At 42.9% G+C, this 25645-nt stretch overlaps 2 protein-coding genes across 6 annotated transcripts in view; one reads left to right on the top strand and one right to left on the bottom strand.

The window, feature by feature from the left end:
• The first annotated feature begins 955 nt into the window (after positions 1-955).
• Positions 956-19625, top strand: PACC1 (proton activated chloride channel 1). Of its 5 annotated transcripts, XM_066316160.1 has the most exons (9): positions 1090-1193; positions 1822-1868; positions 4762-4858; positions 6459-6668; positions 8696-8850; positions 9692-9834; positions 15072-15216; positions 18168-18272; positions 18940-19625. In XM_066316160.1, exons 3-9 carry the CDS (start codon positions 4819-4821, stop codon positions 19099-19101), a joined length of 960 nt encoding a protein of 319 aa, XP_066172257.1. In that variant the 5' UTR covers positions 1090-1193; positions 1822-1868; positions 4762-4818; the 3' UTR covers positions 19102-19625. The 5 variants fall into 5 exon arrangements, with proteins under 5 accessions (XP_066172258.1, XP_066172255.1, XP_066172257.1 ...); XM_066316161.1 differs by lacking the exon at positions 1822-1868 and having other exon boundaries at positions 956-1193; XM_066316158.1 differs by lacking the exon at positions 1822-1868 and having other exon boundaries at positions 1032-1193; positions 4699-4858.
• Positions 19626-21571: 1946 nt separating this feature from the next.
• PPP2R5A (protein phosphatase 2 regulatory subunit B'alpha) overlaps positions 21572-25645 on the bottom strand; it is a 43008-nt gene continuing 38934 nt past the window's right edge. The window contains exons 12-13 of the mRNA XM_066316155.1: positions 23511-23612; positions 21572-22795 (exon numbers count right to left, since the gene is read on the bottom strand). Coding sequence (XP_066172252.1) covers positions 22663-22795; positions 23511-23612 — 235 coding nt within the window. The 3' untranslated portion in view covers positions 21572-22662. The remainder of the gene's footprint in view (positions 22796-23510; positions 23613-25645) is intronic.

Below are 25645 nucleotides of genomic sequence, written 5' to 3'. Positions count from 1 at the left end.
AGCCTAAGAATGGACAGAATAAATAAGAAATTTTCAGATGTTTTCCCTGTGCTATAAATACGGCTCGGAGGAACATTCAGGACTGGCAGAAGAATAAGCTTGATGTTTATCCCTCTATATAGAATTAAGAAAATTAGAAACTTTAATTTCAGATGCATATAACAAATCCCTCTCTGTGGCGCTGACAAGTGAGGATCTGAAGGATTTAAAGCCTGGATGTTTGATCCTGCAGCATCCACTCTTCCTGAATAAAGTGCTGTAATTCGAATGTATAATAGGATTGTTATTGTCAAAGGACTTCAAATCTTGGTTATTAAGTAACAAGGTGTGGGCCTTAGGCAGAGGGAAATGACCTACTCAGCAGGGACTCCTTTACAGTGTTGCATCTCAGTGCAAAAAATTGTTGCACATGCTTTTTTCTTGATGATGAAACATTAACAATTACTTCCACGCTGGGGTAGAGGAAGACGGGAAGGGAAGGGAAGGGAAGGGAAGGGAAGGGAAGGGAAGAGTTGTGTATGTATTTGTGCGCACGTGGCTCGTGAATCAGCCCTTAGGTGGTTTTGGCTTTTATTTTGCTGCAGTGCCCCACTGCTGCGGGCACAGCGTGCGTGGGTCACCCCAGGAGTCCTGCAGGAGTTCTGTCTGTTGGCCAAGGACGGCTGTCTTGAGCAAAAGAAAATAAAAATAAAAGGGCAATATTTTGTGCAGCTTGCGGGGAGTCGGCTTTCCAAGTCTGGCTCATGCTTGTGTTAGCTAGCAGAGCTTGCGTTGTGATGCAGAAAAGTCTCATCTGCCCATCAGTACCTCTCAGGAGGGAGAGATGATCCTACAAACTTCCCCAAAAGCCCATTTCACGTGCGCCGAGCAGCCGGCCCGCAGCGCCGTGCCCGGACTACTCCTCCCGGCAGCCCCGGCAAGGGGCGGGCACCGGCCGGGGACGGGAAGGGCCGGGCCGGGCGGCTCGGGGGTCCCGGCGGCGCCTGCGTGGCCCTGCCCGGGCGGCTCGCCCCGGCTCGGCTCGGCTTAGTCCGGCTCGGCTTAGTCCGGCTCGGCTTAGCCCGGCTCGGCCCCGCTCGGCCCGGCCCGTGGCTGCCCCGCCCCGTGCGGTGCCGGCGGGCGCTGCCCGGCGCCGTGGCGCCGCTGCCGCCGATGCTATGCCAAAGCCAGAGGTGTCCGCATCCTACCAGGAGGTACGGGGGGCCGGGCAGGGCTGGGGGGCTCGCCGGGCGCTGGTGCCCTCCTCGAGGCTCGCCGCTTGGCCGGCGGGGACACCGGGCGCTGTCGGTATAGCGAATACAGGCGCCGGGTACCCGGGGCGTCGGGCGGCAGCCGCGCTCTGCCGGAACCCGGGTGGCTCGGGTGAGCGCAGTTCGGTGTTTTGCCTTTGAACGTGGTTAAATCAGCGGGCGGCGGCTGTTTCAGGTGTGTGGGGTGAATCCAGCTAGACTCTGTAGCCGGGGTTTGGTAACAAGGACGGTCTGTCGGGTGTGAGAAGCTATTTGGGTAGCAGAGCTCCCGCATCCGAAACTGAAGGGCGCTTTATCACGCTGCCAAATGCCCGAGGCGGCGCCTGGTTTGCATATCAATGTACAGGCTCAGCAATCCTGCTTCCTTGCTCGTTCCTATCTCTCCTAGTAGACGCACAAGCGATTTGTGCCAAGTTCGGCAGCGGTAGAGAGTTACAGCAGAGCACAGGCAAAGGGAATGTAGATATTTTCCTTCCTCTGCACGTGACGGGTAGTTTGAGGCTCAGTTTTAATGCATTCTAATTTAGTGTGGTACTGTCTGTTTAGTTTCAGCTTCTGGTTTTCTTGCCAGGCTAGAAGGCATTGGAAGGTGATGAATCAGCAGATGAGCAAAGGCCTGTATGAACAAGTTCTCCTTTTATTTAAGGGACTTTTATCCAGTAGGAAGGTTTTAGCTCATGACTATCAAGATGAGATTGACTAGTGTGCTTGTACCTAGGGGAGGTACTTGAGAGAGTTAATGAAGCTGCATTAATGCCTGAAGTGTGGACATGGATGATGCATGTTATGTTTCCACCTTAAGTATCAGCCACCACTGACACTGCTCCATATCTATGTGTGTAAGTGCAGCACCTGTGTGTCCATTCCTTCTCTGGCACCTCCAGCAGTCTTTGTTGCTTCTACACTGGCAGGGATGCTCAAATGGCTGGAATTGTCTTTTCTGAGCTTCTTTTTGCCCAGTGCTTTTCTGTGTGCAGGACTGAAAAAGAACTGCGGGTTCCTGTGGTTGTTGCTCCCTCGGCTGTATGTGCTGACCCCAGAGGAATGCTGAGGTCTGTTTCATGCCATTCCTGCCCTTGACATCCTGTCCTGTCTCTGTGTCCTACTGCAAGCTTAACCACCCTGAAATCTGTCTGCCTTCTGCTTGGCACCATGCTTCACCCCTTCAATCAAAAATCCCACATGGGAAGGGCTGGCCTGTGAGGGTGAACCTGGTTGAGATGTTCCAGGTTCGCTGTTGGCAGAATCCCCGAATCCAAGACGAGTGACAGGTGTGAACTGGAATGAGCTGTCCTGCAGTAATGCTGTGCTGGCTTCCCAGGCACTGGGAGACTGTAGCTCTGTGTGTGTGTGTGAGGTGTTGGGGTTGCAGGTCTTGCCTTGTGGAGTCAGGGTGCTGTGTGCTGCTCAGAACGCAGTGGCTGCGCCATGCACAGCGCTGGAATCTTGGTGATCTCTTCTCAGTTCAGCTGTTCAGGATGTGCAGTAAAAGATAGTTGTTTTTAGGCAGCAGGTCTTACACATCAGTTCAGCCTGCTTACTGCATCTGAAGCAATGTTAGTAGTCCTGCTCTTGCCTAGCTATACTTCTCTGGCTTTCTGTGTGAAAAGCTTGTGAAACATTGTGAACACAGATAAGAAAACATAATTGCATATTGTTTGGGATTTTTTTAGTCTGTTTCTAAGGAGTGCTGAAAGGTTGTGTTTTCTGAGCTTATCACAGAATCATTTAGATTGGGAATTACCTCTAAGATGTTTTTTCTTCCACTTGAAAAAGAATTGCTGTAGGTCCTCTTGAGAGGATAGGAAATTGCTTATTTTGTTTTTTAAACTTGTGTTGGGATCTCCTTGCCATTAGGAATAGAACTCACTTACCCTCCTGATTACCTCAGTCAATGAGGTGGCTGTGCCTGAGGAATCAGAGGGGTGTGAGGGTCAGCTGAAGAGCTGCAGTGATTTTGTAACTTACATTTGTTGTATCTGCCCTGGTATCAGCAGTTAGCATGAGTATAATTGGAACTGGTTTCTTAGCTGATTTAGTGTTTGCAAGTGTAATACAAGAGGTTCAGTGAGTACTTTTCTTGTGTCAGAGTAGCTTATTTTGAGTCAGATAAGCAAACAGAACTATGTTTCTACAAAAAGGAGCGGAGTTTTAATTTTCTCTTATTTTATGGTTATAATTGGAAAAGGTATCTTCAGTTGGACCCTGGTAAGAGTCTTGCACATAAGCTGAGTTTCTGGCCTACAAGTTACCTGTTCACTTCTTGCCTCATGCTATGGGAAATCATGCTTTATTTATGTACTAAGCATTTAAAAACAGCTGGGTAGCTGCTTTCATCTTGCTTTGTCTGGTGGAAATGAATACAGAAATACAGCAGGAGGTGATGGAGACTTTACGTCAGACTTTGAAGACGTAAAATGAGTGGACTCTTTCCTAATTGGTGCTAATGATGATTTGGTAATGGCATAATGATGATTTCAGTACTGAATTAAAGTTGGATGAAATAAAAGCACTCTCTTATGGATACATGCACGTTACTGTTGGGTAAGTTAGGGGTGTAGTGTTTAATAGCATTCAGTGCAGCTGCAGCATTACCTGTGCCTCCATTTTCCTTGAAACAGGAACAAAGCTAACGTGACGTTAAAAGCTTATGCCTTGGTTTGCATTGTTGTAATCTCTCTGTCGGTTCCCATCATGAAAGAAGACTTGGAAAACATACAAGAGATACTTTATATTTATAATGTACAAAATCTGTAGTGCTTCACAATGTCACGTGATGAGTATCTGATGTGACAAGCTGCTGACTCTGACAGAAGTGGCCTGGCAGTTTGAGCCCAGAGCTCTGAATAGCAAAACAAGAAAACATCGGGTCTGTGTTGGTGTTTCAGAAACACTGGAAGACTAATTAGTTGCATAACCACTAATATATAATAATCTGCACAGTGAGATCAATTAAGGACCAAAAATACAGAGATGCTTGGCTATTGTCTCATAATGACCCAGCCACCTGTGTGGCTGAGACTGTATTTCAGTGCCTTGCCTTAACACCTGTCAGAATGCATCTTGTGCTTTTTGTATCTCTTTATTAAGAAGTGCTAATGCTCTGTTTGCTGGTATGTGCTGTGGTTTCCTTATGCCTAAAAATATATTCTTCAGTGACAGAATGAAGTTCCTGCTTGTCAGAGGACGCTGTCCTAATTGTGGGGTTAAAATGTGTTGGAGCTGCTGGGGAAATAATTAGTTTGAACTTGAATGGAAAGGTGATGTTATTGTTGAAGCAGCAGAGTAGAAGTAGGTTAAATTTGTAGCATGCAAGTCACTTAATTTTTGGCTCTAAGTCTATGGAAATGTGGCTTTTGTCTTGTGAACAAGTGGAACAGATGCTCTTGGACTGGGGGCATCTTTTTGTGTGTTTGGTTAGTTGGAGCCTCTTTTATTTGTACCATAGAAATTCCAACAATTGCAAGTTGAGAGCATGTTTGGAAATTGAACCACTGTTTTAACTACACAGCTGAGTGAAGATGTGGAGCGAGCATCTGAAAATCCAACAGAGGAGAGAGAAGGAGGGATGGAAGTTCATGAAGATTCCAGCTCTGTTATTTTACCAGGTGAGAACTATTGACCCAAAATTTATTGATTTTTAGGGCCTGTTAGCTGCTGTTGTGCATGGCTTTGGTTGTTTTGGTTTTGTTTTTTATTGCACTTCTGAAAGTAAACCAAACACTAATTTCACTACTTATTTCATTTACTTCACTAATTTTGCTTACTTATTGCTTACTTATCACTTACCATTACTGATGGAAAGCCAAGGAGGCTTTCCAAGGACTGATAGCAGAATATTTCTTTGTAAGGAACTGTGCTCCATCAAAACAGGTTCAGCACATCTGACTCTGAGATAGTTTAGTATGTCATCTTCCTTTATTTTGTGTCTCACCTGAGTGGCAGTGGGTAGCAGGCAGAGTCTGTGCCAGGTTTACATGAGCAAGGTGCAATATTGAATAGATACTTTAAAATAGATTCTTAGTTAGACTGTTCAGGCTGCTTTTGGAGGGCATGGAGCAGTGTTAAATGGGCTTATTGCAGCTCAGGTGTGGGCACTGAGGTGAGCCAGCCTGAAAGGAGTATGGCCTAAATGCCTTGCAGCTGTTCAAGACATATTTGTTTCAGCAGTGCAGTTTTATGTATATTAATGTCCTAATTGCCTTGGCTGCTATCTCCTGGCATGTCACTTGTCCACGGACACTTGTAAGTGGTTATGTGTGCAGTAGGGTTTACTAAAAGGCTCGTGTTTGCTGTTTGAAGGCACAAACACCAAACCATAGAGTTGGAGAGCAGCGTGTGGCATGGCCTGAGAGGGCCTGGCTCATAAAGTGACAGCACACAGAGCAGTCAGCAGGAAGCATGGCTGCTTATCTCCTTTTTTACACTGCGTTTCAACATAAAATTGTGTGTTCAGCTGTATTCTGCTCATGCCAAAACATGATCTGTAACCCAAGAGTACAGGAACCTCTTTTTGTATTGCCAAAAGAAATGGCAAATGCAAGGAGTATGGGTAAAGCAGTGTCTGTGTGTGAGTGAGACTACTGTGAAAATGTAAAGAGAACAAGCTTTGAAGGAAAGGAGACTCTGGGAGAGTTGTGTCAGTCTATTTCTAATGTAATTGGAAGAATCTTGTGAAAGTTTTTAGCATGCACAAGGAATTATGAACTAGAGGGTGACAAATATCTCATGACTTCTGCCATGGTGGAGATGCAATGCATAGAGCTGGGCATGAGCATTAGAATATTAAATCACTCCACTGATGTCTATGCTGAGTGTGTGTAAGAATCACTTCAGACTGGAAATGGGGGGAAAGAAATTGGTTTTTTTCCAGAAGCAAAGATTGACCGTGGACAGACTTTCTTGTGAACTTCAAGCTTTGTTTCTCAGTTATTCTTGAAGATAAACCTTGTTTCCTGCCTGCAGTGGCCTTAAGCAGAGTGCCAAATTCTGACATGTGAAAGGGAGGCACAATCTTAGGTTGATTACACTTCTTACTTGAGAAGGAAGCATCTGGCTGGCTGATCATCAAAACCAGAATTAGCTGTGGTTTTTTAAATCCAGCTGAGTTTGAGGATTACTTTCCTCTCACATGATTGATCTTTAAATAAAAAATCAGCAAAAATATCTGTATTTTAAAGTTCCAATCCCTATTCTGTTTGGTTCCAGATGGTGAACTGGGTACCACTACCCCTTCTTTGCGTTTCAGCAAGACCTGCCTAAAGAATGTTTTCTCAGTAATTCTTCTGTTTATTTATCTGCTGCTCATGGCCGTAGCTGTGTTCCTTGTCTACCAAACCATCAGTGACTTCAGGGAGAAGCTCAAGCACCCAGTGATGTCAGTCACTTACAAGGAAGTGTCCTTCTATGATGCACCTGGTAAGAGCAGTTACAAGCAAAATGGGTTAAGTTCTTGTTCATGTTTTTCTGGGATTGCTTTACAATTTGGTGCTCATTCTCCAGAGCCCAGAGTGCATATAATACCTGGAGCCAGCTCTTTCATTTCCTCACTTTTTAGTCTGAAGTTGTGTTGACTGTGCACAGAAATGTTAATGTTGTATGGGAGACTTTTGGGAGCTTTTGTGCCAATAACATGAATAGTAGAAGCTGTGGAGAATTAGGTGACATTTCATAGATAAGAAGTGTTTTCAGACTCTAAATGAGTCCTCTTTTAGGGAAGAAAGATTATTCCTTTTGGAAATACTCCCCAAACTGTATCATTTAAACAGAGTAACACAGGATGTGTGTCAGGAGCTCAGTGCTGCACTGGGCAATGAAATGCCATTCACAATAAAGAAGGTGAATTTCTCAAACCAACCACAAAATAACCACAATGCCACTTTCCACTTCCACCCTGCCTTGTTTACAACGTTGTATTACGTCAGTAGGCAATGAAAATGTGATGTGACTGCAAGGAACAATGTTGGCATAAAAATGCAGCATGGCAGCAGAAACTCTTGCAGTTTGCAGGAGGAATTGCTCCATGGGAGCATTTTTGAGTAGTGAGTTCTGTTGTTATTATTCTTTTTAATTGTCCAGTAACTGTCCATAAGTAGAGCCCTGGTAGCAAATGCAGCTCAGTCAGTCATCAGTGAGTTTCCAGTTTAACAATAACACTTCTGTTTGAAGTGTTACCACATTTTCCAAATACCCACGTCAGTAGTTGTGGCTGAAAGGTGTTTTGAGTTGTTGCCATATTACTGTAGTTATTTTTCTCTATGGCCAGGTAAGCCCAGCTCTGGAAGTATGCCTTATGTTTGGACCATATGAATCTGACTGTAAGAGCAAGCAGACTCAAGCTTTTCTCCTTATTTTTTCCCCTATGTGAGCAGTTCATACAGCAACAGGAAGAAAATAAGCAGATTTTAAATAAACAGAGCAGCATATATAAAAATCCAGAAGTATTGTTGGAGAACCCTGCAGAACAGAGAACCTAAATCAATGTAATCCTTTATTTTATTGCTCTATTAAAATTATGAGATAGCAAGTTGCAAGCATGGAGCTCTGAAGGAGGGAATAAATTATTTGATATATGCTGAGTGCTTTGACGTCTCATATTTTGGTGGGCAAGTCATCTCAGTTGCAAGTTAATTATATGTAATCAATCATATTTTTGGCTTTTTTAAAAAGTTAGACTAGATTATCTTCCAGCAAGCTTGTTTCCAGTAATAAATATGCATAGATGGTGTAAAAGGATTTTGAGATTTGGCTCCTGTATTTTGCTAGCCTTCCAAAGCTGAAGTGTCTGTGATTGTTTGAATGTGCTGTTGGACTGGAACAGGAGGTTTATGGCACATATGGGTTTCCATCCAGGTGAAGCAGTTGCCTACCCTACCCAGTGATGTAAATAAGGGATGGTAGTGTGTTTGATAGCTTTGATTTTTATCGTGAGGTCACATTCAGATAACAGAAGATGCTGTATCCTGAACAGCATCTTTTCACTTCTGTTAGCTCAGCCAGTGATCTTTGATCTGTCATCTATGGTATGTACATTATTCCCAATTAACACTTGATGTTTTAAATGCTAATGTCTGAAAACTAAAACACTACATGTCTCATTTTATGCCCCTTTACATATTTTGCAGATTCATCTATGGTTGAGAGGGACTGATGGATTAGCTGCTGGCTTGTGGGAAGACTAGGGAAACTTAGTAGCTTCTATGAACCTTGAATTGTTGTAACAGAATATAAACCCTGATTTTTTTCAATGCATCATGGGGGTTCTCTCCTGATGGAATTGGTGCTTTTGTCCTGCTCTAGAGAAATGTGGAAATACATGGTTTAATTTGATTGTTTTGTGGCATCTTAAAGATAGTCCAGTATCCTGTGGGATTAAATTCCATAATGAAAATCTGTGTCCTCAGGAAGGAAATCAGCACTCTCTAATGTTTTTTCTCCCCAAACAGGTATTGCCTTTTACCCAGGCAAGGCTCGACTGCTTAGCTGCAAACATCATTACTATGATCACATTCCACCTCTGATAAATCCAGGTCAGCCAGGAGCCATTGAATGCACCACTCAGAGGATCAACTACACAGATCCTTTTACTAATCAAACTATGGTAATAACAATATAATAGAACAAAGCTTATTCAGTGTGGATTTTCTGCTCACAGTCTTGTTGGAAAGTAAAAGTACTACATGCTTTTAAAAAATCCTTGCTTCTGGTTTGAATTTTTTGTAAGCCATCTGTCATTTTGTTTTCAGAAATGTAAAAGACCCTAGTCAGTGTATATATGTGTTATGGAAGATCAGCTGTCCTGTGGGTGTGTGCAGCACAAAACCCTTAATGAGATAAAATAAGTCATTTTTTACAGTGAAACTCTCACTTCATTCTTCTCCTAAATGAACTGGGAAGCATTTTCCTTGATAATGTAAATCTAGCTTTGATTGAAAGCAGTATCAGTATCCATTAAAGGAGGATGGCTAATCTCTCTTTTTATGTTCGCTAGGAATTCATACGTGAATTCCTGCTGGGAATTACATACCATGTTTGTCACACTTGGAAGAATCTTAAATGGGCACCAAGGGATTCATTACACTGAAATGCTTCGAGCCAGCAAGATGGGTACACTGAGGGATAGTCTGCCTTAAATTGCCCTTAGAAATGCAGAGAAGCTTGCTTCTCTAGAAACAAATATCCAAAACCCACAAAAGACCATATTTAATACTTAAATATTAGTATTTAAACACTGAATCTTATTGTAAAGACCTCCTATTTAAACTGAAAGGAGGGACTCAGTTGGCATTCTTGTTAGGTATTTTAATAGATGTGTACTTAGTAGCAGCCAAGAAACTCTCTGTGTGTATTAGATTTCTATAGAGTATTAGTGCCAGATGGCAAATTAATGAACAGGAAATGAGGATTCCTTTGCTCCTCTCACCATCTCTGTTTGCTTACAGAAGTATGCTTTGATTGTTCAAGGCCCTCGTGATGTGAAGAAAAGGGAGCTGGTGTTTTTGCAGTTCCATTTGAATGAAACAGACCAAGATTTTAGTGCCATTGACTACCTGCTATTTTCTTCTTTCCAAGAGTTCGTCAGCAGGTAAGTGAAGGAAGGGATGAGCCTGTGGCTGCATTGAACTTGCTGTCACAATACTTGTGAAGGAAGGGCTCTTTCAGGAAAAATCAGGCAGGCTTTTGTGATTTTTTAAAAATGTTTGGACTATGTTGATTCTCTTTCATGTCTTTGTTTACTAATCTGACCTTTAAAAAATGTATTGAGGGCTTTTTCAGTGACAAAAACTGTTCTTCAACTGTGCTTAAACCATTTGTTGCTGCACTTTCTAAAAGCTTGGAGTTTGTGCTGGCTTCCTGCTGTCTGCTGCTGTGGGTGATCAGGAAGTGTGCTGTCCTGGGTAGTGTGTCAGGAAGTGCACCAAGAACACAAATATTTCTGTACCATTTGGGGGTTTTTAAAGCAATTACTGTAAAGGTCAGATCCCTAGATTGCTATGTTGTGACTTCATTGAAAGATTAACTCTGTTTCTTTGTATTACTGGCTTTATTTAAGACTCTGCAGAATGATATAAATTCATATATGGTATTTTCAAACTTGCTTTGTATTGGTTTGACATTGGTATCATTGGAGAATCTAATCAACCTTCTAATTTTAACAAGAATGGAATTAATCCTGTCTTCTACTTTCTTGAAATACCTGCTCTTTTTTCCAGCTTTTGAGAATAAATTTCATACTTAACAGTTTAATTTTTGCTTTAATTTAAATTCAAGTTCTATTCTTCTCTCTGAGATCCAGATTAAAAGTTAGTCAAGAAATATCAGTCATAGTGATACCTGATAGAAACCCTTAATGTGGTAATAGATGCTCAGTGAAAAAGGGACAGGGGTTAGAGGACCTGTGCAGAACAAAATTAGGTGAAGGAGGGAAGAGAACAGATTTTATTTTAGTAGGGCCTTCTCAGAGGCTTGGACATGGTCATACTGATGCTGTTCAAATGGATCAAAGACAGGAAGCGTTCAGACACAATACCTCTGGGTCACCAAAGACCAGTTAGCAGGATCTGCCTTTTACAAAGCATTTCTACTTCAGTGAACACCTCCCAAGTCTTTAACTGTTTTCTGTAACTTTACTGAAACACCTCATAAAATGCTCATATTCCGGGTATTTTAGGCATTGATATTTTAGGGTGAGAGAATACCAGTTAAGAGCAGTGGTGTAGAAGGTGCTGCTTGTTCCTTATGTTTGTTTTTTCCTGGTTTTATGGCTTGTGCTTTGGTTGGAAACGCTTACAGTGGGACCAGTTGCAGCAATGTGCTCAGCTCTTTCTGTGCTGCCAGACACAAGCACTGCCTGAGATCACCCCTGGTGCTGCACCTGGCTCAGGGCAGGATGAACAGCTCAGTCTGTGCATCCTCAGGCCTTGGAAGCCACATGGGAAATGGGGATGTTTGTTTGGGGATGCATCTTTTGTGCTTGCTTGAGATAGTAGGAATGGGAGTTAAAACTGATTCTGAACTAACCCAGGTGGATGGATGGTAACATTGGCAAGAGAATTAAGGTCTCAGTGGTAAATGGAATGTGTCTAGATGGAATACAGGAGAAGAACCAGCTGTGAGCAGGAGGCCAGTGGTGTCTTTTTTTGCAGCATCCTCCGAAAGTTGGTACAAATGGTGTGGCTTGTCTTACTCACTACTGTGTTTGCTGCCCTGGCATGAACTGGCTGGGCTCAGGGCAGGTTGGGAGTTCACATTTCTCCTGACTGTGAAAAGTGCATGTGAAACTGCATTCTCTGTGTGGAGAGCACTCATTCTGTCCAGCTTCCAGCAGAAGAGAAAATAGAAATAATTTCTTGTTCATCAGCAGATGCTATATTTAGCTAATGGGAAGTCTGGATTAAGATATCTGTAGAAACTGCTGTGTGTCCTTCCGTACAGCCTCTGAAATCTTCAATTACTGGCCTCTGTTAACTACTTTTCCTGACAAAATGTCTTACTGGTTAGGAGACCCCAGAGTAAAAATGTGCCCAGCAGTTCATGTACAGTGTTATCAGAGGTGCCATAAGCAATAAAAAATGGCATCTGAGGAGTTGTACCTTTAAGAGATTTTCTGTGCTGTACTAAATGCTGAGGACTCGAGCAAGGTCCAGTTGTTTCTGTCAAGGGCTTTATTCTATGCAGCTCTTCTGTTAAAATTGGATCAGACTCCATGAAACTGGCACTGCTCACTGGTTTTGTTCTGGTCCTCACAGAACACTGCTGCACTGTGTGCTGTTGTTGGCCTCTGAGCTGGAGGGAGATGCTGCTGGCTTCTTTTTCTTGGTTTTGTGGTTTTGGTTTTTTTTTTTTTTTTTTTAAGGTAGTGGCAGCTGCTGTCTGTACCGTATTAATTGGAGGGAGGGAAATAATGAAACCCTTGCAAATTACCCAAAATGTGTGGCTAAAAATACAAGTTCTTCTCCTGAACTGTCATTAGGATAATACATGGGGTTTAGAAGAAAATCCTCTGAGAATACGCCTGACAGGACTATTGTTAGTATAACATGTCAAATAGCTTCTGGTCCTGTGAAAGGATGGACACCAGTGTGGACAGATCAGAGATTATTTAAGGGTCTAAACAGAGCTCCATGTTCATGTCTCTGATCTGGATTGCTGCATGCAGAGAAATACAGCATAAAAGGGTTGAGACTTCTGGTACCACACCAACCTTTGTTTGAGGCTGTTTGAGGGTTTCCTGCTCTAGGGAAACACAAAAGCAATAAACACAGACTGAATTTGAACCATCAGTGGGTTTGGCTCTTGCTGTTGCATTGGAATCTGCTAGTGAGATGTCCTAAACTTGTCTGGCTCTCGTGGGGTGGTCCACAAACACTGGTGTTAGAAGGATCTACTGCAGCACTACAGCCCAGTCCAGAAAAGGGTTAGTGACTCCCACAGATTAAAAAAAAAAAAAAAAAAAGAGAGAGAGAGAGAAAGGAAAACAAGGGAGAAAAAAACCCCCAAAAAACCCAAACAGCAACAAAAAAAGAGGTGTAGCCTGTGTGGGTTGTCTGTCTTTGGTGTGAAGAGGGAATTAAAAGAAACTGCCTGCAGAACTGTTTTTCAGCTTAAAATCCCTTTCCTGTCTTGTGTTCACTTGGTTGTGTGTGGTTTTAAAGCTGGGTTATTTGCTCTCTGCTATAATTTGTGTAAAGCTTGTGTCTTTCTGCTCTGCTCCTCCTGTCCACCCCCCCTTTTTTCCCCCTCGCTTTGTGGCAGTGGTCTGGATTATGGAGATGCCTCTCAGATCACTTCTCCCCAGCTTCTCCTAAGATATTATTAATCCTTCTTTTTCAAGCCTGCAATTACTGTCGAAGGCAAAGCATACTGCTGCTGTCTGCCTGCCATGGCAGTTGTGGCTGTAGCATTCAGCAGCTCTGTGTCATAACTTCCTGCCTCACTTTTCCATGTTGGCTTGGAAAGCTTTTCTAGGATGCTGTATTTAGCCAGCCATTAGGCATATGACTGGCTGGCAGAGTGCTAATTATGTGTGTTCCTCTTGAGTGGCAAAGCTCTCTGGTGCTCCCCTGTGCTGTCCCCTCAGCTGCTGCTCTGCCCACATCCCGAGGGGAGGAGCAGTTGTTTGATTAGGTGTTCCTGTGTTTGATTAACTGATGCTCTGGGGTGAGGAGCAGGCAGCTGTGGGCTTTGTCCTTTGGCTCTGCCCACGTCTTTCCTGTGGGAGGTTGAGAGGTGCCATCCTGCTGGGGTCACTAAACAAGCATCTCATGTCAAAATAAAGATATTCCTAACAGCCTAGAACTCCCTGGGGACAGCATCTGTCTCGATGGGTAGCAAACTGCGTTTGTTTTTCTTTCCAGAAACTCTTCCCTTTTCTGTGCATGTGCACAGTGGAATTCTGTGTTTGAGTCCATTGCCTGAAGCCCTGACTTGAGAGAATGGCTGTGCTGGGTTTTGCCCTCCCATGGACATGTGTGTATTCATCTATTAGGTCTGAGCAGGTGATGGTGGTACAGAGTAGCCATCAATGTGATATTTATATCAGTGCAGTCCTTTTGGTCCTTGCAGACAAGGCACCTTGTCATTGTAGAAAGAAAAGAAGCCCTGAGTTTAAAAACTAAGGAAAAAAAGAGAGGAAAACTCCAAGTCCAGTCAGTGCTGGACAAGCCATCCTGATTGGCCTGTTCTGGGACAAGAGCTTGCTTCTTCATCTCTGCTTTTCTTCTTTACTTCTTTGTGTCTTTCTCCTGGAAGACCAAAACACCTTCATCTCCTAAAAGACCCAGTCATGCACACCCTATGCCTTAAAAGCAAAGAATACTCTTTCCCTTCTCCTAGGCAGATGAATTTGGTCTGGATCAAAACTCTCTCCCTGCTTATAAGGACCAATATACCCTGGCATATCTCTGCAACCTGAAATCTATCTTAGTAAAAATAGCCTTTAATGATTCATGACTTCTCACAGGGGTTTACCCCTTCTTCTCAAATGAAACCTTATTGGAAAGCAGCTGCAGGGCTGGGCTTGTTTCATAGGGGTGACATAAAAATCACAGTACTGAGGAGCTCCCAGCAAATAGCATGGTCAATTCACTATGTCCTGTGCAGCTGGTAGAGAAGAGATGGACACCAGATATGCTTTAAAGCTATCTCTTTACTACTTGAAGCATGAGGGGTGTTGGAAGCCTTAAAGATTTACAGTCACAGTATTAAAATACAAAACCCCAATCAAAACACACAAAGCAATCTTGATATTCTGGGAGCCGCAAATATCTGTGATTGCATATTGGGAAAACAGCCCTGATATTGCAGACGGGAGCCTTACACCAAAGCTGCAGTGTTTCCAAAATTACAGGAATATCCTGAATGTTAATTTCAAGGCATTTTAAGCATGTCTGCATTGCAAGTGGTTTATTTGGCAACCAGAAATGAGGTGAAGCACCCTGTCCTTCCTCTAGGCTCTTCCTGCTGTCCCTTGCTTCTTCACTTGGTGATGAGTTGTTTCCTGAAGTCCTGGCTCTGCTCCTTTCTGTCCCAGAGATGACAGACGAGCAGAGCTAAACTCCCTGTGTGCCAAAGCAATCCCTACAGGCAGGCATAACTCCAGGGATGTAGGGCACCAGGTAAGTCCTCTGCAGTTAAGGATGCACCACTGAAGTGCTACCAATAATGAAAACATCACTGCACACAATGATTCAGTTATGTTGAATTTAGCAGTTGGAGAATGAAAGGAATTGTGGACATAGTTTGAAGGGCCTGTAGGTCTGACCTTCTCCTGCCTACAGTGCTCTTGGTTTGGTCAATAAAGTGATGCTCTTTTGCCTTTAGTCCAGAAAAAGCAAAATTCATGAAGGACTGTGAAAGTTCATACTCCAGCTGGAAGTTTTCTGCAGGCTTCCGAACTTGGGTCAAGATGTCCTTGGTCAAAACAAAAGAAGAAGATGGTAGTGAGACTGTTGAATTCAAACAAGAGGTAAAAAAAAAAAAAAATACTCATAATGTTTTGGGGGGCTGGGTTTTGTTTCACTGCATCCATGATGCCACTTTGCACTGAGCAGTTTTGGCTTTAGTTGCTCACAGTTTCTCAGCAAGAAGGGATTCTGTAGGAGTGTAAATGCCTTGATGTGCTCAGCTGTTGATATGGTCTGTGACACAGCTCAGGAAAACATCCAACAGGGAGGCCAGAAATCCAGGCCTCAAATGGATTATGACACATGTAGTCTGAGGTGAGGGTCCCAAGAGACTGACACAAAAAACTAACACAATTACCTACAGTTTGAGGTGGAGAAGAATTGACAAAGGCATTGTCTAAATAACAGCTGCTGTTGGAAAGAGGGATTTTTTAGGTTGCCACTGATGTTAGGATGAAGAGGTAAATGTAAGCCTTGTATTCTTTGTAGCCTTCTCATGTCTACTTTTTGTTTGGGTTTAGAATTTTTGGTTGTTGAGTGTCCTTAGAAACATGGAATAGCTTCGCTTTTTGCATCATTTACAACTGGAGAATATGCAGGTGGAAGATGTAAACTTATCTAGAGAGGAAATGAGCCTGACTTTTCATTCCTGTTCTGTTCGTGTTTATGCACAAGGAAATAATTGTGTTTTGAGCTTGTTTTGCTTCCACTGTTGTTGGAAAGGAAGTGTCTCATCAGTGGTGAGAAATGAGGATTTTAGGAGCTGTCCTTTTCAGAGGGTGTCTCTTTCAGAGGTTATACTTTCTCTTGGTTCTCTTGGGAGATTCTGGAGGGAGCAAAAGGAAGCAGAACCTTCAGTTCTATCTTTAGTTCTCACAGTTAGTTGTTATGTGGAGCAGTCTGAAGGGAAGGGCAGGTCTGTGACTGGGAGGGGGGTACACTCCTACTTCACTAGAGGACAGGGGGCAAATCCCAGGGTCTTGCAAGTCCCAAAGTAATGCCTTGATTTGGAGGAGAGGAAAGAATGCATCAGTCTGCTGCTGCCATGTAAGCACTGACAGCAGCAGTCTGTCTGTCCTTCAGAACCTACAGCTCTGCATCATTTGCCATTTGGTGCTTTTTTTTGGTGCCATTTGGTGCCATTTGCTTACCAGGTTTAGGATTTTTGAAAGTCCTCCTTTGTGTGCCCAAGTCTAACGTGTCTCAAAGTGGAAACAAAAGGCTGGCTCAAATTCAGAGGAAAAAAGAGCTTTTTGTGACTGTAGACAACTATTTAGTTCAGCATTATGGACTGATCATCTGAGTAAGTGAACACTGTTGCTGGTTTGGGTTTTCTGTTTGTTTTGTGGGTTGGTTTGTTTGTTTTTAATAAACCCTAGGGACCAGGAATGAGATACCTATTAATAATACAGCAGAAATTGAAACAGCTCAGAGATAAATTGCACTTGCTTTGTTTGATGGTACAGCATCTGCTCAAATTGCACCAAGAAGTCCATTAGCCTTTCAGATCCAAACCTGGGAGCTGGCTTACTGGAAAGATGGATACAAAGGTCAAACAGAACAGTCACTCACTTTGCCAACTAGCCCAGCAGTCATTCATTTGTATTTTCTTTCTTTCCCGTTGGCTTTGTTCAGCCCTGTGTACTGTTTGTTTCCTGGGGTGCAGTTTTCTTGGATCAGTGTGGGTGGGGTGCTGGTACCCTGCAGTAAGGAAACGGGCTGTACAGTCTGCAGCAAAGGTGTTTGACCAGACACCAGGAGCTGGGGGAGCTCCATATGCTCTGAGTGGCCATGAACAGTGTTGTAGCTCCTGCTTCTACTCGTCTGCAGCCTAAAATCTGTTCAGGCTGGGACTGTGGAGAAGAGTGAGAGAAGCCCTGAGGTATTTGTAAAGAAACTGCACTGTGGTAAATTGGAGGCTTTTGTAGCAGGTCACCCTTATACAATGGGAAGGTTTGTAAGGAGGTGAAGAGAGTGGTCTGCTTAGAGACTTCCAACTCAGCCATCCTCTGCCTGGAAAACTTGGCTCACAAAACATGGAAAAGGCATGTTCTTCCATCATCTGTCTCATCTTTGTGCCACTACCCTGATACAGAGTCACAGTGCTACTGGATTCATTGCTTCCAGTACAGAATTACACATGACTAGCAGCTGTACTCCCCTCTGCACCAAGATGTGAACACTCCTTCGAGGTTTGGAGAACGGAAAAGTCCTTCCACCCCTGTGCTTTCCTGAGGTCACTGTGTGGCTCTTGGGCAGTTTGTGTTGTCTTCTAGGAGCAGGGGGCAGCTCAAACTGCCTGTGTACAAACCCTGTGTAGTTCCCCCCTAAGCTGGTGGCAGCTGGTTCAGTACAAGTGTTTTCCTGGGGCCTGATATCTTAATATTTTCCTGGTTGTGGTTCTTGAGACTCTGGCCTCATGTGGCTGTAACATAGTCTGGTGTCCTAACCCAGTTCCCTGTTGGAATTGTGTTACAGCTCTCTGATGGGCAGCATTAGTTACAAGTGGTGACCTAGTTAATGGGCAGTACTGGGATGTATGGATTTGTTCGTTAACACTTGGGCTTCTTCTGTGTTTAGTCTGCACTTGCTGGAATGTTCTAGTTTATTCTACAACCCATTTTTTCAATAAGAAGGAATCTTCCTGCCACCATTGTGTGGTTCTCTGGCAAATAAAACTGATTTAATTTTATCCATGAGAACTTTCCAAATGTTGTATTACTGCAAGCAAATGAATTTTGGAAATTAATTGTCCCCTTTTGAGAGGCAATGTAGAAATGGTATTGTAGTGTGATACTGAGTGAGACATAGGAAAATAATATGAAGATGAGACAGAGGGAGGAAGTGGCCCTTGCCATATTTTGGCAGCCCATTGCTCTAGATGGAGAAAGGCTGTGCTGGAAGTCCCTAAATAGTCTGGTATTTTCACCTTTTTACAGGCCTTTTCTGTTGCACAAAGGACTCATTGTACCACTGAAGAAAGTAACCTGCACTTTTCTTTCCCTCTCCTCAGACCAGTGTGGTTAACTACATTGACCAGAGAACTAAACCAAGGAGTGACCAGCTGTTCTTTGTGGTGTTTGAATGGAAAGATCCTTTCATACAGACTGTTCAGGACGTGAGTAACCCGCTAGTCCCTTCTTGAATCACTGACTACATGCTCGTGGTTTGTGTGTGCATGCACTTGCCTCTGTTTCCTCACTCCAAGAAGAAATGCAGAGAAGAGTGAGGATACTTCTGAAATGTCAGTGTAGGCTCTTCCTTATGTCCAGTAATGCATTCTTTGTGGAGGTCAGGACCATCTGATGCTTTTCCTTGGACTGGTGATCCTCATCATTCTGCTTGCAGCTAGAGGTACATGTAGCTAAGAAAAGCACCTGTCTCCCTGTGTTCTAGCAAAGAGTAGCTTCGGGTCAGGGCTGAACTTTTTGCTTAAATAAGTCTGCTTGGGTAATCTGATTTAATAACTTTTTTATTAATTGACAAGAAACCTAGGCTGAAATGAGAATAATAAAAATAGCCTGGTGTATTTTTTTTATCCATTATTAGAATAAATTCATTAGAATAAATGTGGTACTGTATTTACCTGACAACCAAGGTCCAGCGGCAGCAAAATCTACAGCATTGGTGTTTTCTTGCCCAAAACCAGAGTGTGAATGCAGACTGTGTGGGACAGGACTTGGTCCAGCAGGACCCAGGCACCTCTTTGGCCATTCCCACACCTCTCACTCCTCTCTACCTGTGTGGAATCAGATGAGGGGACTAATACTTGTCATCTTTTTCAGATTATCACAGCAAATCCCTGGAACATGATTGCTCTTCTTTGTGGCATCTTTCTGGCCCTGTTTAAGGCAGCAGACTTTGCCAAGTTAAGTGTTAAGTGGATGATCAAAATCCGAAGAAGGCACCTGAAGAGGACTCGTCAAGTAACGAACCACATAAGCTGAGACTAAGACTGCCGTTTAACTGTTCATAGCAGGAGGGATAGAAAATAACTGGAATAAACTGCAATCAGCAATTAAAGCTGAAAACCAGGTATGTTTTCTTCCAGAGAAATGCTGGCTGGAGGAACGGCCTTGGAAGTGCAGAAGGAGCTAACTCTAGGACAGGTCTAACAAACTCACGCTTTTCTAGCCCAAGTTTAACAAGTTTACCTCAGTGTATGGGGGAACCAGGGGGAAAGGAGGGAACTCACTAATGTTCCAAAGGTCATCACTGTACTAAATAGTGAAAAAGTGGACAGTGTTTGAATGTTTCTCCAACAGACCCTTTAGTTTCTGCATCAGCTGTGAGCTGCTCCCATAGCACAGTCACTGCCTTGATGGTGCTTAGTGAAGCTAAAGTACTCTGAAAACGTCCTGGCCTCTCTTCTCCAAAAGTATGTTTTAAAACAAAATACACTGGAATTCTATTACATGTCATCTTTAAATCAAAGTACAATGACTTTAATATTAAAAAATACTTCAAGAAATCTATTGTGTGCCTTCTTTGAAACTACCTGCTCTCAGGTTTGGAAGGAGCTTTACAGGAGGCAGGAGTGTTATGGCATGAGGATAAGGTGAAAACCACTGGATCAGTCCAGCTCAAAGGAAACTCAAGCAACAGGACAACCTGGGAGGCTGAGCTGGTGGCTGATCACAAAGTCTGTCTCAGGCTGTTGTTTATCCCTCTTTCTGGCAGTCATTCCTAAGGAAGTGAAAAATAAGTCTCTCATCAGCAGGACATGGAACTGTGATTCTCTGTTCTATGGGGAATGCCTGCTCACCAGCTGTGCTGGGATGCTCGTGTCTTTTTCTTCCTTATAAGTCCCTTGTTAGTTGAGATGCCTGACTTGGATGTGTGGAGTCTACAGGGAGCAGGGCACCACTGTGTGTTTGCTCTGAGACTTTGCTGCAAGGATGCCAGCTCATAGTTTGCTTCTTCCTTCCTCTTCCAGCAGAGTATTGAGAGGAGTAAGTGTACCAAAAGTACACCCTCACCTTTCTTCCTTGTTTTTGGCATCTGAGGAAGCCTTTTGGGCCAAAACTTCCTACTTTCAGAAGGCTTCCAGAGCAAATTAAGGCACTGCATTGACCAGACAAAGCCTTGAACAGGGGAGCAAGAACTCACTGTAATAAGATAAAATAGCAGCAGGGGCTGTTTGGGGGAAAACATTTAATCAGGGGACAGAGATATTTGTATGGGAGAAAGGTGATCTCCAATCCCCACCTTATCGTCATGATCTCACAATGATGGCTGCTGAACAGCTCAGCCTAATGCACAGCAAGGGAACGAGATTAAACTGGACAAGACCAGCAAAGGCCAAACACTGCATGGTTGAAGCAAAAAGAGCTCCAGCCCTGGGTGATGGGGAACAGGATAGAAACCAGGCAGGGAGTGGGGGATAGATAAAATCCCCCACACTTAACCATTCCACATCAAGAAAACCCTTACTGACTTTGCTACCTACCATGTCTATGCTATGACAACTGGGCTTTCTTGATGCCTCACTGCCAAAGGAGCACCCACCTGTTCCTTGAACAAACGATATTGTAGCAGTTAGTTACTGCATTTTACATAAAACAAACAAACAAAATTTAGGAACAACTGGAACTGGTTCTGATGGATCCTAGTGCTTTTTTTTTTTCTTTTTTTTTTCCCTGCTAATGAGGTCAGAGAAGGTAAGTGGTGGGAAGACAACATAGCTGCAGCTGTGGGGTGAGTAGAAAAGCATAGTTAAAAAAAGGATAAACTCCTTTTTGCAGAATGTACTATTTTTTTCCCCTCAGTAAACTCCCACAGCAGTGTACTTCAGTCCCTACATCTCAGCTGTCAAGATGCTTTGTTTTATAAGGAAATGTTACAAGAGCAGGCCAGTGATCCCAGCCAAGAAACCTTTCTTCTACAGACCTATTTATAGGAGCAATACTGACAGCAAGTGTTGCACAATTCAGAAGGGTATCTTGCAGCTCCCGTGTTTTCTATTAGGTAAGCCTGATGTCTCTATTTGTAACTTCGGGAAAACATGTAACAGTTACAAATGCTAGTGATTTTATTCCTTGAACCCCTGCAAGGTTGGGCTCCCCAGCATTTGTCTGTTATTTTCATTTAGGCTCTAGGACAGCTGAACTGAAAGTTTGTCACACTGGGAACTTTACTCTTCTAAAGGCAAAAAGGCACTAAAGCACTAAACCAAGGTGAGCTGTGACTGTCATCTCCTTTCAGGCAGTGCTAGTCCCATACCCTCTGTAAAACAACTACATGGAGACAAAAATGAAGCAACAAATAAGTGTAATACAGTTGACTCAAACAGTGTAGCAGGGACTTCCCCACTTTTGCCATGCAGTGAAAAGCCATTCAGTTAAAAAGGTTGCTTGTAACAGCCCTTCTAATTCTCCTGGTCTTCATAAACACAAAGATCTGAGGTACAGCACTAAATACAAACATAAAGACTTTATTGAATGCTGCTCAATTCCCCAAAGATCTTTCATTACAAAATTTTTCCACACAACTGCAATTTAAAGAGATTGGAATGGTACTCTGATAAAAGATGTGAAAAAAATACTTGATCAAGTAAACAGACAAGACTTCTATTGTCAACTTTCCACCTTGAAGAAACAGACTGCATTTTCTTTAAAGAAAACAAGGAATAATTTCTTGACATTCTTCCCTCCTTACTGGAAAAAAAAATATACTAATGCCAATTTTGGTCTCATTCTTCAGTCCATGAGATGCTAGAACTAACGCAGAAACATCCAAGATGGGTCTCTCTTGGAGACTGCACCACTCTGGAGGGTCCTTGGGCTGATGAGGAGCATCATTGATGGGCTCTCCAGAGGAAGCTCCATCCTCAGCTGTAGCAGGAGGAAATCCCTAACTAGCCCAGGCCCCAAGAGGCAGCAGGAATGGGGCAGGGCATTGGCCACCCCAACCTGCTGCAGCTGATCCTCTCCCTACCTCACCTCCTTTCTAATGTGAGCACTGTATCATTCTAAATCTGAATCCAATCAGGAGTTCAAGGACAGTTCTTGTATCCAAGTTCCTTTCAATGCTGTAAGGGGCATATACTGAATATCTCAAGTTACTGGTAACGTACCTTGGTTTTATTTGAGAAAATACAGCACAACTAGAAGCCTTTTCTATCATCTTAACCAAAGTATGCAGCAATGTGAAAAGCACATATAAAACAAGGAAAAAATGTGTACATAGCAAACTATACCACCTATGTGCAACACAATCAAAAATTCAAGTCATAATTCTCACCACTCCCGTAATTATTTCACTCATTAAGGATGAAAATTCAGTTCTATGAAACATTGGAAGTGACAATATATCAATAATTAGACAAATTTACAATATGTTGTGGTAATGAATCACTTAACTGCTGTATTTAAATTCAAATCTTTACATTTGCCAGAGGAAAAAACTGGCTGTTTCCATTATACTGATGAGGTTTCTTTTGCAAATCCTTATATATTTCAAAAGGGTACAAAAAAAGAATGTCTGCCGAGTAGAGGTGGTCATTTCTTTTATTTGGCACTTGTATTGTGTGCATTGAGCACGTTGTGAGTGCTGTTCTGCTTTTCTGCCATTGCCTTCTTAAGCTTTAACTCCTCCAGCCTTCTCCACAACTCTTCACGTTCCAATTCTTTCTTTTTCTCTCTGAAGAAGAGTGAAAGATCAATCTCAGATGTGTTTTAAGCACAATCTAGAGACACAGTAACTTAACTGTGACTTGCATCTACTAATTCCTCTTTAAAGTTTTTCTCCAAAGCTATTTTTAGAGGTAGTTACAGTTTTCTCAATTAAAAAGAGAGCATAACAAATCAGTAATGGCGAGTGATGAACTGTACCTTTGCTCCAGCAAATGCAGACAATTGCTGTAGGGTGGCTTTGCACAGCAGGCTGCTGTTTTAAGGAGGTTTTTTATTACATGCACACAAATTAAGGGACTGAGAATCTTTGGTAGGGAAGAACACAGCTACTGCAAGGAGGCTTGGCAGTGGTCTCAGCTGGCCAAGGGTCCCCTGTGCCCTGCCTCCCTGACTCCAGCAGTCCTGCTCAGTGGGTTAGTAGGGTAAGCAATGTTTTTGCTGAGCTACGGAGAGTCCAGCTCCATTCTCTTCAGACACCTGAGGCAGCACAGCCAGCAGCAGCTGAGGCCCATTTCAGCACCCAGGAGGGAACACATCCCTGCCCAGGCAGGATGGGGAGCTGGGGGCCTCCTGTCCCCTCTCTGGGCTCAGCTTCCCCAAAGCACCACCTCACACACGGGACACCCAGCACCAAACAGCCCCACAGCCACAACAGAAGAGCAACAGCCAAAATTACAGCTTGGACATATCCATCAGTGGGAACTTGGAAAGAGGCTCAGTACCTTTGCCTTTCTGCTTTGTACGAGCTTGTGAGTTCATCAAAAAGCTTGCCATTCATTTCCATCAGGGTTTTCAGCACGTTGTACACCAGTGCCACAATGGTTCTGAAACAGACGGAGCACAGCCATTAGATTTAATCAGTGACAAAATTAACTTCAGAGAACAAGCATGTGATTTCTTTTTAGGATTCTGAGCTTCTTATTCAAGATACTGCTGTAAGGTCAGGGAGTTTCTGAAACAAAATCCTTTCCATTTTATTAATTTACAGAGGAAATTATAGTATAGTTAAACCTTTTTTGAAATGGCTATTTCATCTTAAATTCCTGACTTCTGTAATTGCACAGGATATAATTATTCATGCTGTGGCTGTACTTTAAAGCCATTCAATTATGTGAACCTTTAATAAACCATGTTTTAACAACAACTCTGCAATATTTGAGCAATGAAATATGAGAGTCTGGAAAAAGAAAGCTTCTGGCTCATAGCTTCAAGAAGGCAGCAGACAAACCACAGGTTTAGTGTGGTTTAGCACAGCAAAGCTCCCCTAGCAGTGTTTCTGGGCAGCAGGAGTCTTGCTAGACAACTAGAAACAAGAATATCAGATTATGGTTTTGAGTACCTCAGTTTCCTTAAACTCACCAGCCTGTGCAACACTGGCTGTGTTTTACATGGCTGCCTATAGTCCTGCACTACCCTTCTTTTGGTGAAAGTATTAATATTTCAATAAACCATTGTAAACGTTATCTCCTTTAAACCCATTCATATTTATACAAAGAAATAAAACTCCAATAAAATTAAACATTAAAATGCCTGTCATTAAGGTTAATCACTAAGCAAAAAGTAGGTAAACTGTCTTCCCCCTCACTGGCAGTTCTCCACTGACTGCAAGGCTGCAGCCCTGTGAGTTTGAAAAAGGAGTCAAAGAACCGCCTAAGGAAATAAGCAAAGAACCAGGTTTGCCTTCTCAGTGCACTCTGTCCATCGTGGCACTAGGAAATCTCCCAGCTGTTTATCATTCCATTCAGAATGCACAGTATCCTTTGCCTGTTTATACACTTATCTTTTTAATTTGATTTTTTTTGTACCCTGGCTTTCATGTGGTTTGAGGTCAAAAGCTTATTTAAGGTTTCTGTTTTCTGAGAGGAAAAGTTGGATTTTGAACAAGAAGTTGAATCCATATCAGACAACCAGATGGATAAAAACATGTTTTGCTGCCCTCCAAAACAGATTAGAATCAAAGGATTAGACTTTCTTCCCCAAAATTCCTTGTCTTCATGTAGGCAATTATCCTGTATCTTCTTTCATAAAGGCAACTTCTGCCTGCAGATAGGGAAAGAGGGACATCCTCCAAATCTGCTGAGGTCCCAAATACATTGATACACCAAGGACTATTCCCCAAAGCTTACATTCAGTCTCAGCTGCTATATTTGCAACTAGACACACCAGCTAGTAAACCTAGAACAACAGCAAAGCCTCCAAGGGCTTAAAACAGGACATCAGTTTTACTGCAGGGCTGTGGGAGGCTCTGGCTCATCCTGGCTTTTGCCTTATATTCTGCATACCAACTTGCAACTTAACTCAGGGTGCTGGCACCAGCAAGCTTTGCTTTTCAGTATTTCAGTACCATTACTGCTTCTTTCAAACACAGGAATACCAATATTTAGCTTGTGGCACTAAATATGAAGTGGTCACTCATTTCTCAGTCCTTTATAAGGGTTGCTCTTCTCTAACAGGATCTTTTCCCCTTCTTATCTCACTGATCAGCAATAAACACTTATGAAGACACAGACAGTTGTATTCATCTGAAGCATTAAAGGGTAGCAAAGCATAAATAGAAGCAACTCTTGGAAATTGTTTTGGTCTAAGTAGCATTAATTTGCAGTTTGAACTAAGACAAAGGATCACATGTGATTACAATACAAAGACCATCATCCAATTTCCTCACACTTTTCCAGTAAATTCCAGGTCTCCATCGTAACACTGCAGAACAGTGAAAGAACAACACAGCTGAAAGTGACACTCCATTTAACACCCAGAATGTCATGGATTTCATCTGATTTAAGTAACAATGAAGTCACATTTACAAGCTCCCAATCCAAACCCGAACCACTGGGCAACTTATTTATGGTGCCACAGA

The sequence above is a fragment of the Sylvia atricapilla genome, chromosome 3 (assembly GCF_009819655.1).
Source record: "Sylvia atricapilla isolate bSylAtr1 chromosome 3, bSylAtr1.pri, whole genome shotgun sequence".
Classification (NCBI taxonomy): Eukaryota; Metazoa; Chordata; class Aves; order Passeriformes; family Sylviidae; genus Sylvia; species Sylvia atricapilla.
The sequence above is the reverse complement of the archived record's forward strand: the minus strand, read 5'-3'. Positions and strand labels throughout refer to the sequence as shown.

Bases quoted from the DNA above. Each gene is read 5' to 3' on its own strand.
- PACC1 (XM_066316161.1), top strand. From the start codon at position 1,158: ATGCCAAAGCCAGAGGTGTCCGCATCCTACCAGGAG. The intron at 1,194-4,761 runs GTACGGGGGGCC...TTAACTACACAG, and splicing joins TGTCCGCATCCTACCAGGAG to CTGAGTGAAGATGTGGAGCG. The intron at 18,273-18,939 runs GTGAGTAACCCG...CATCTTTTTCAG, and splicing joins TCATACAGACTGTTCAGGAC to ATTATCACAGCAAATCCCTG.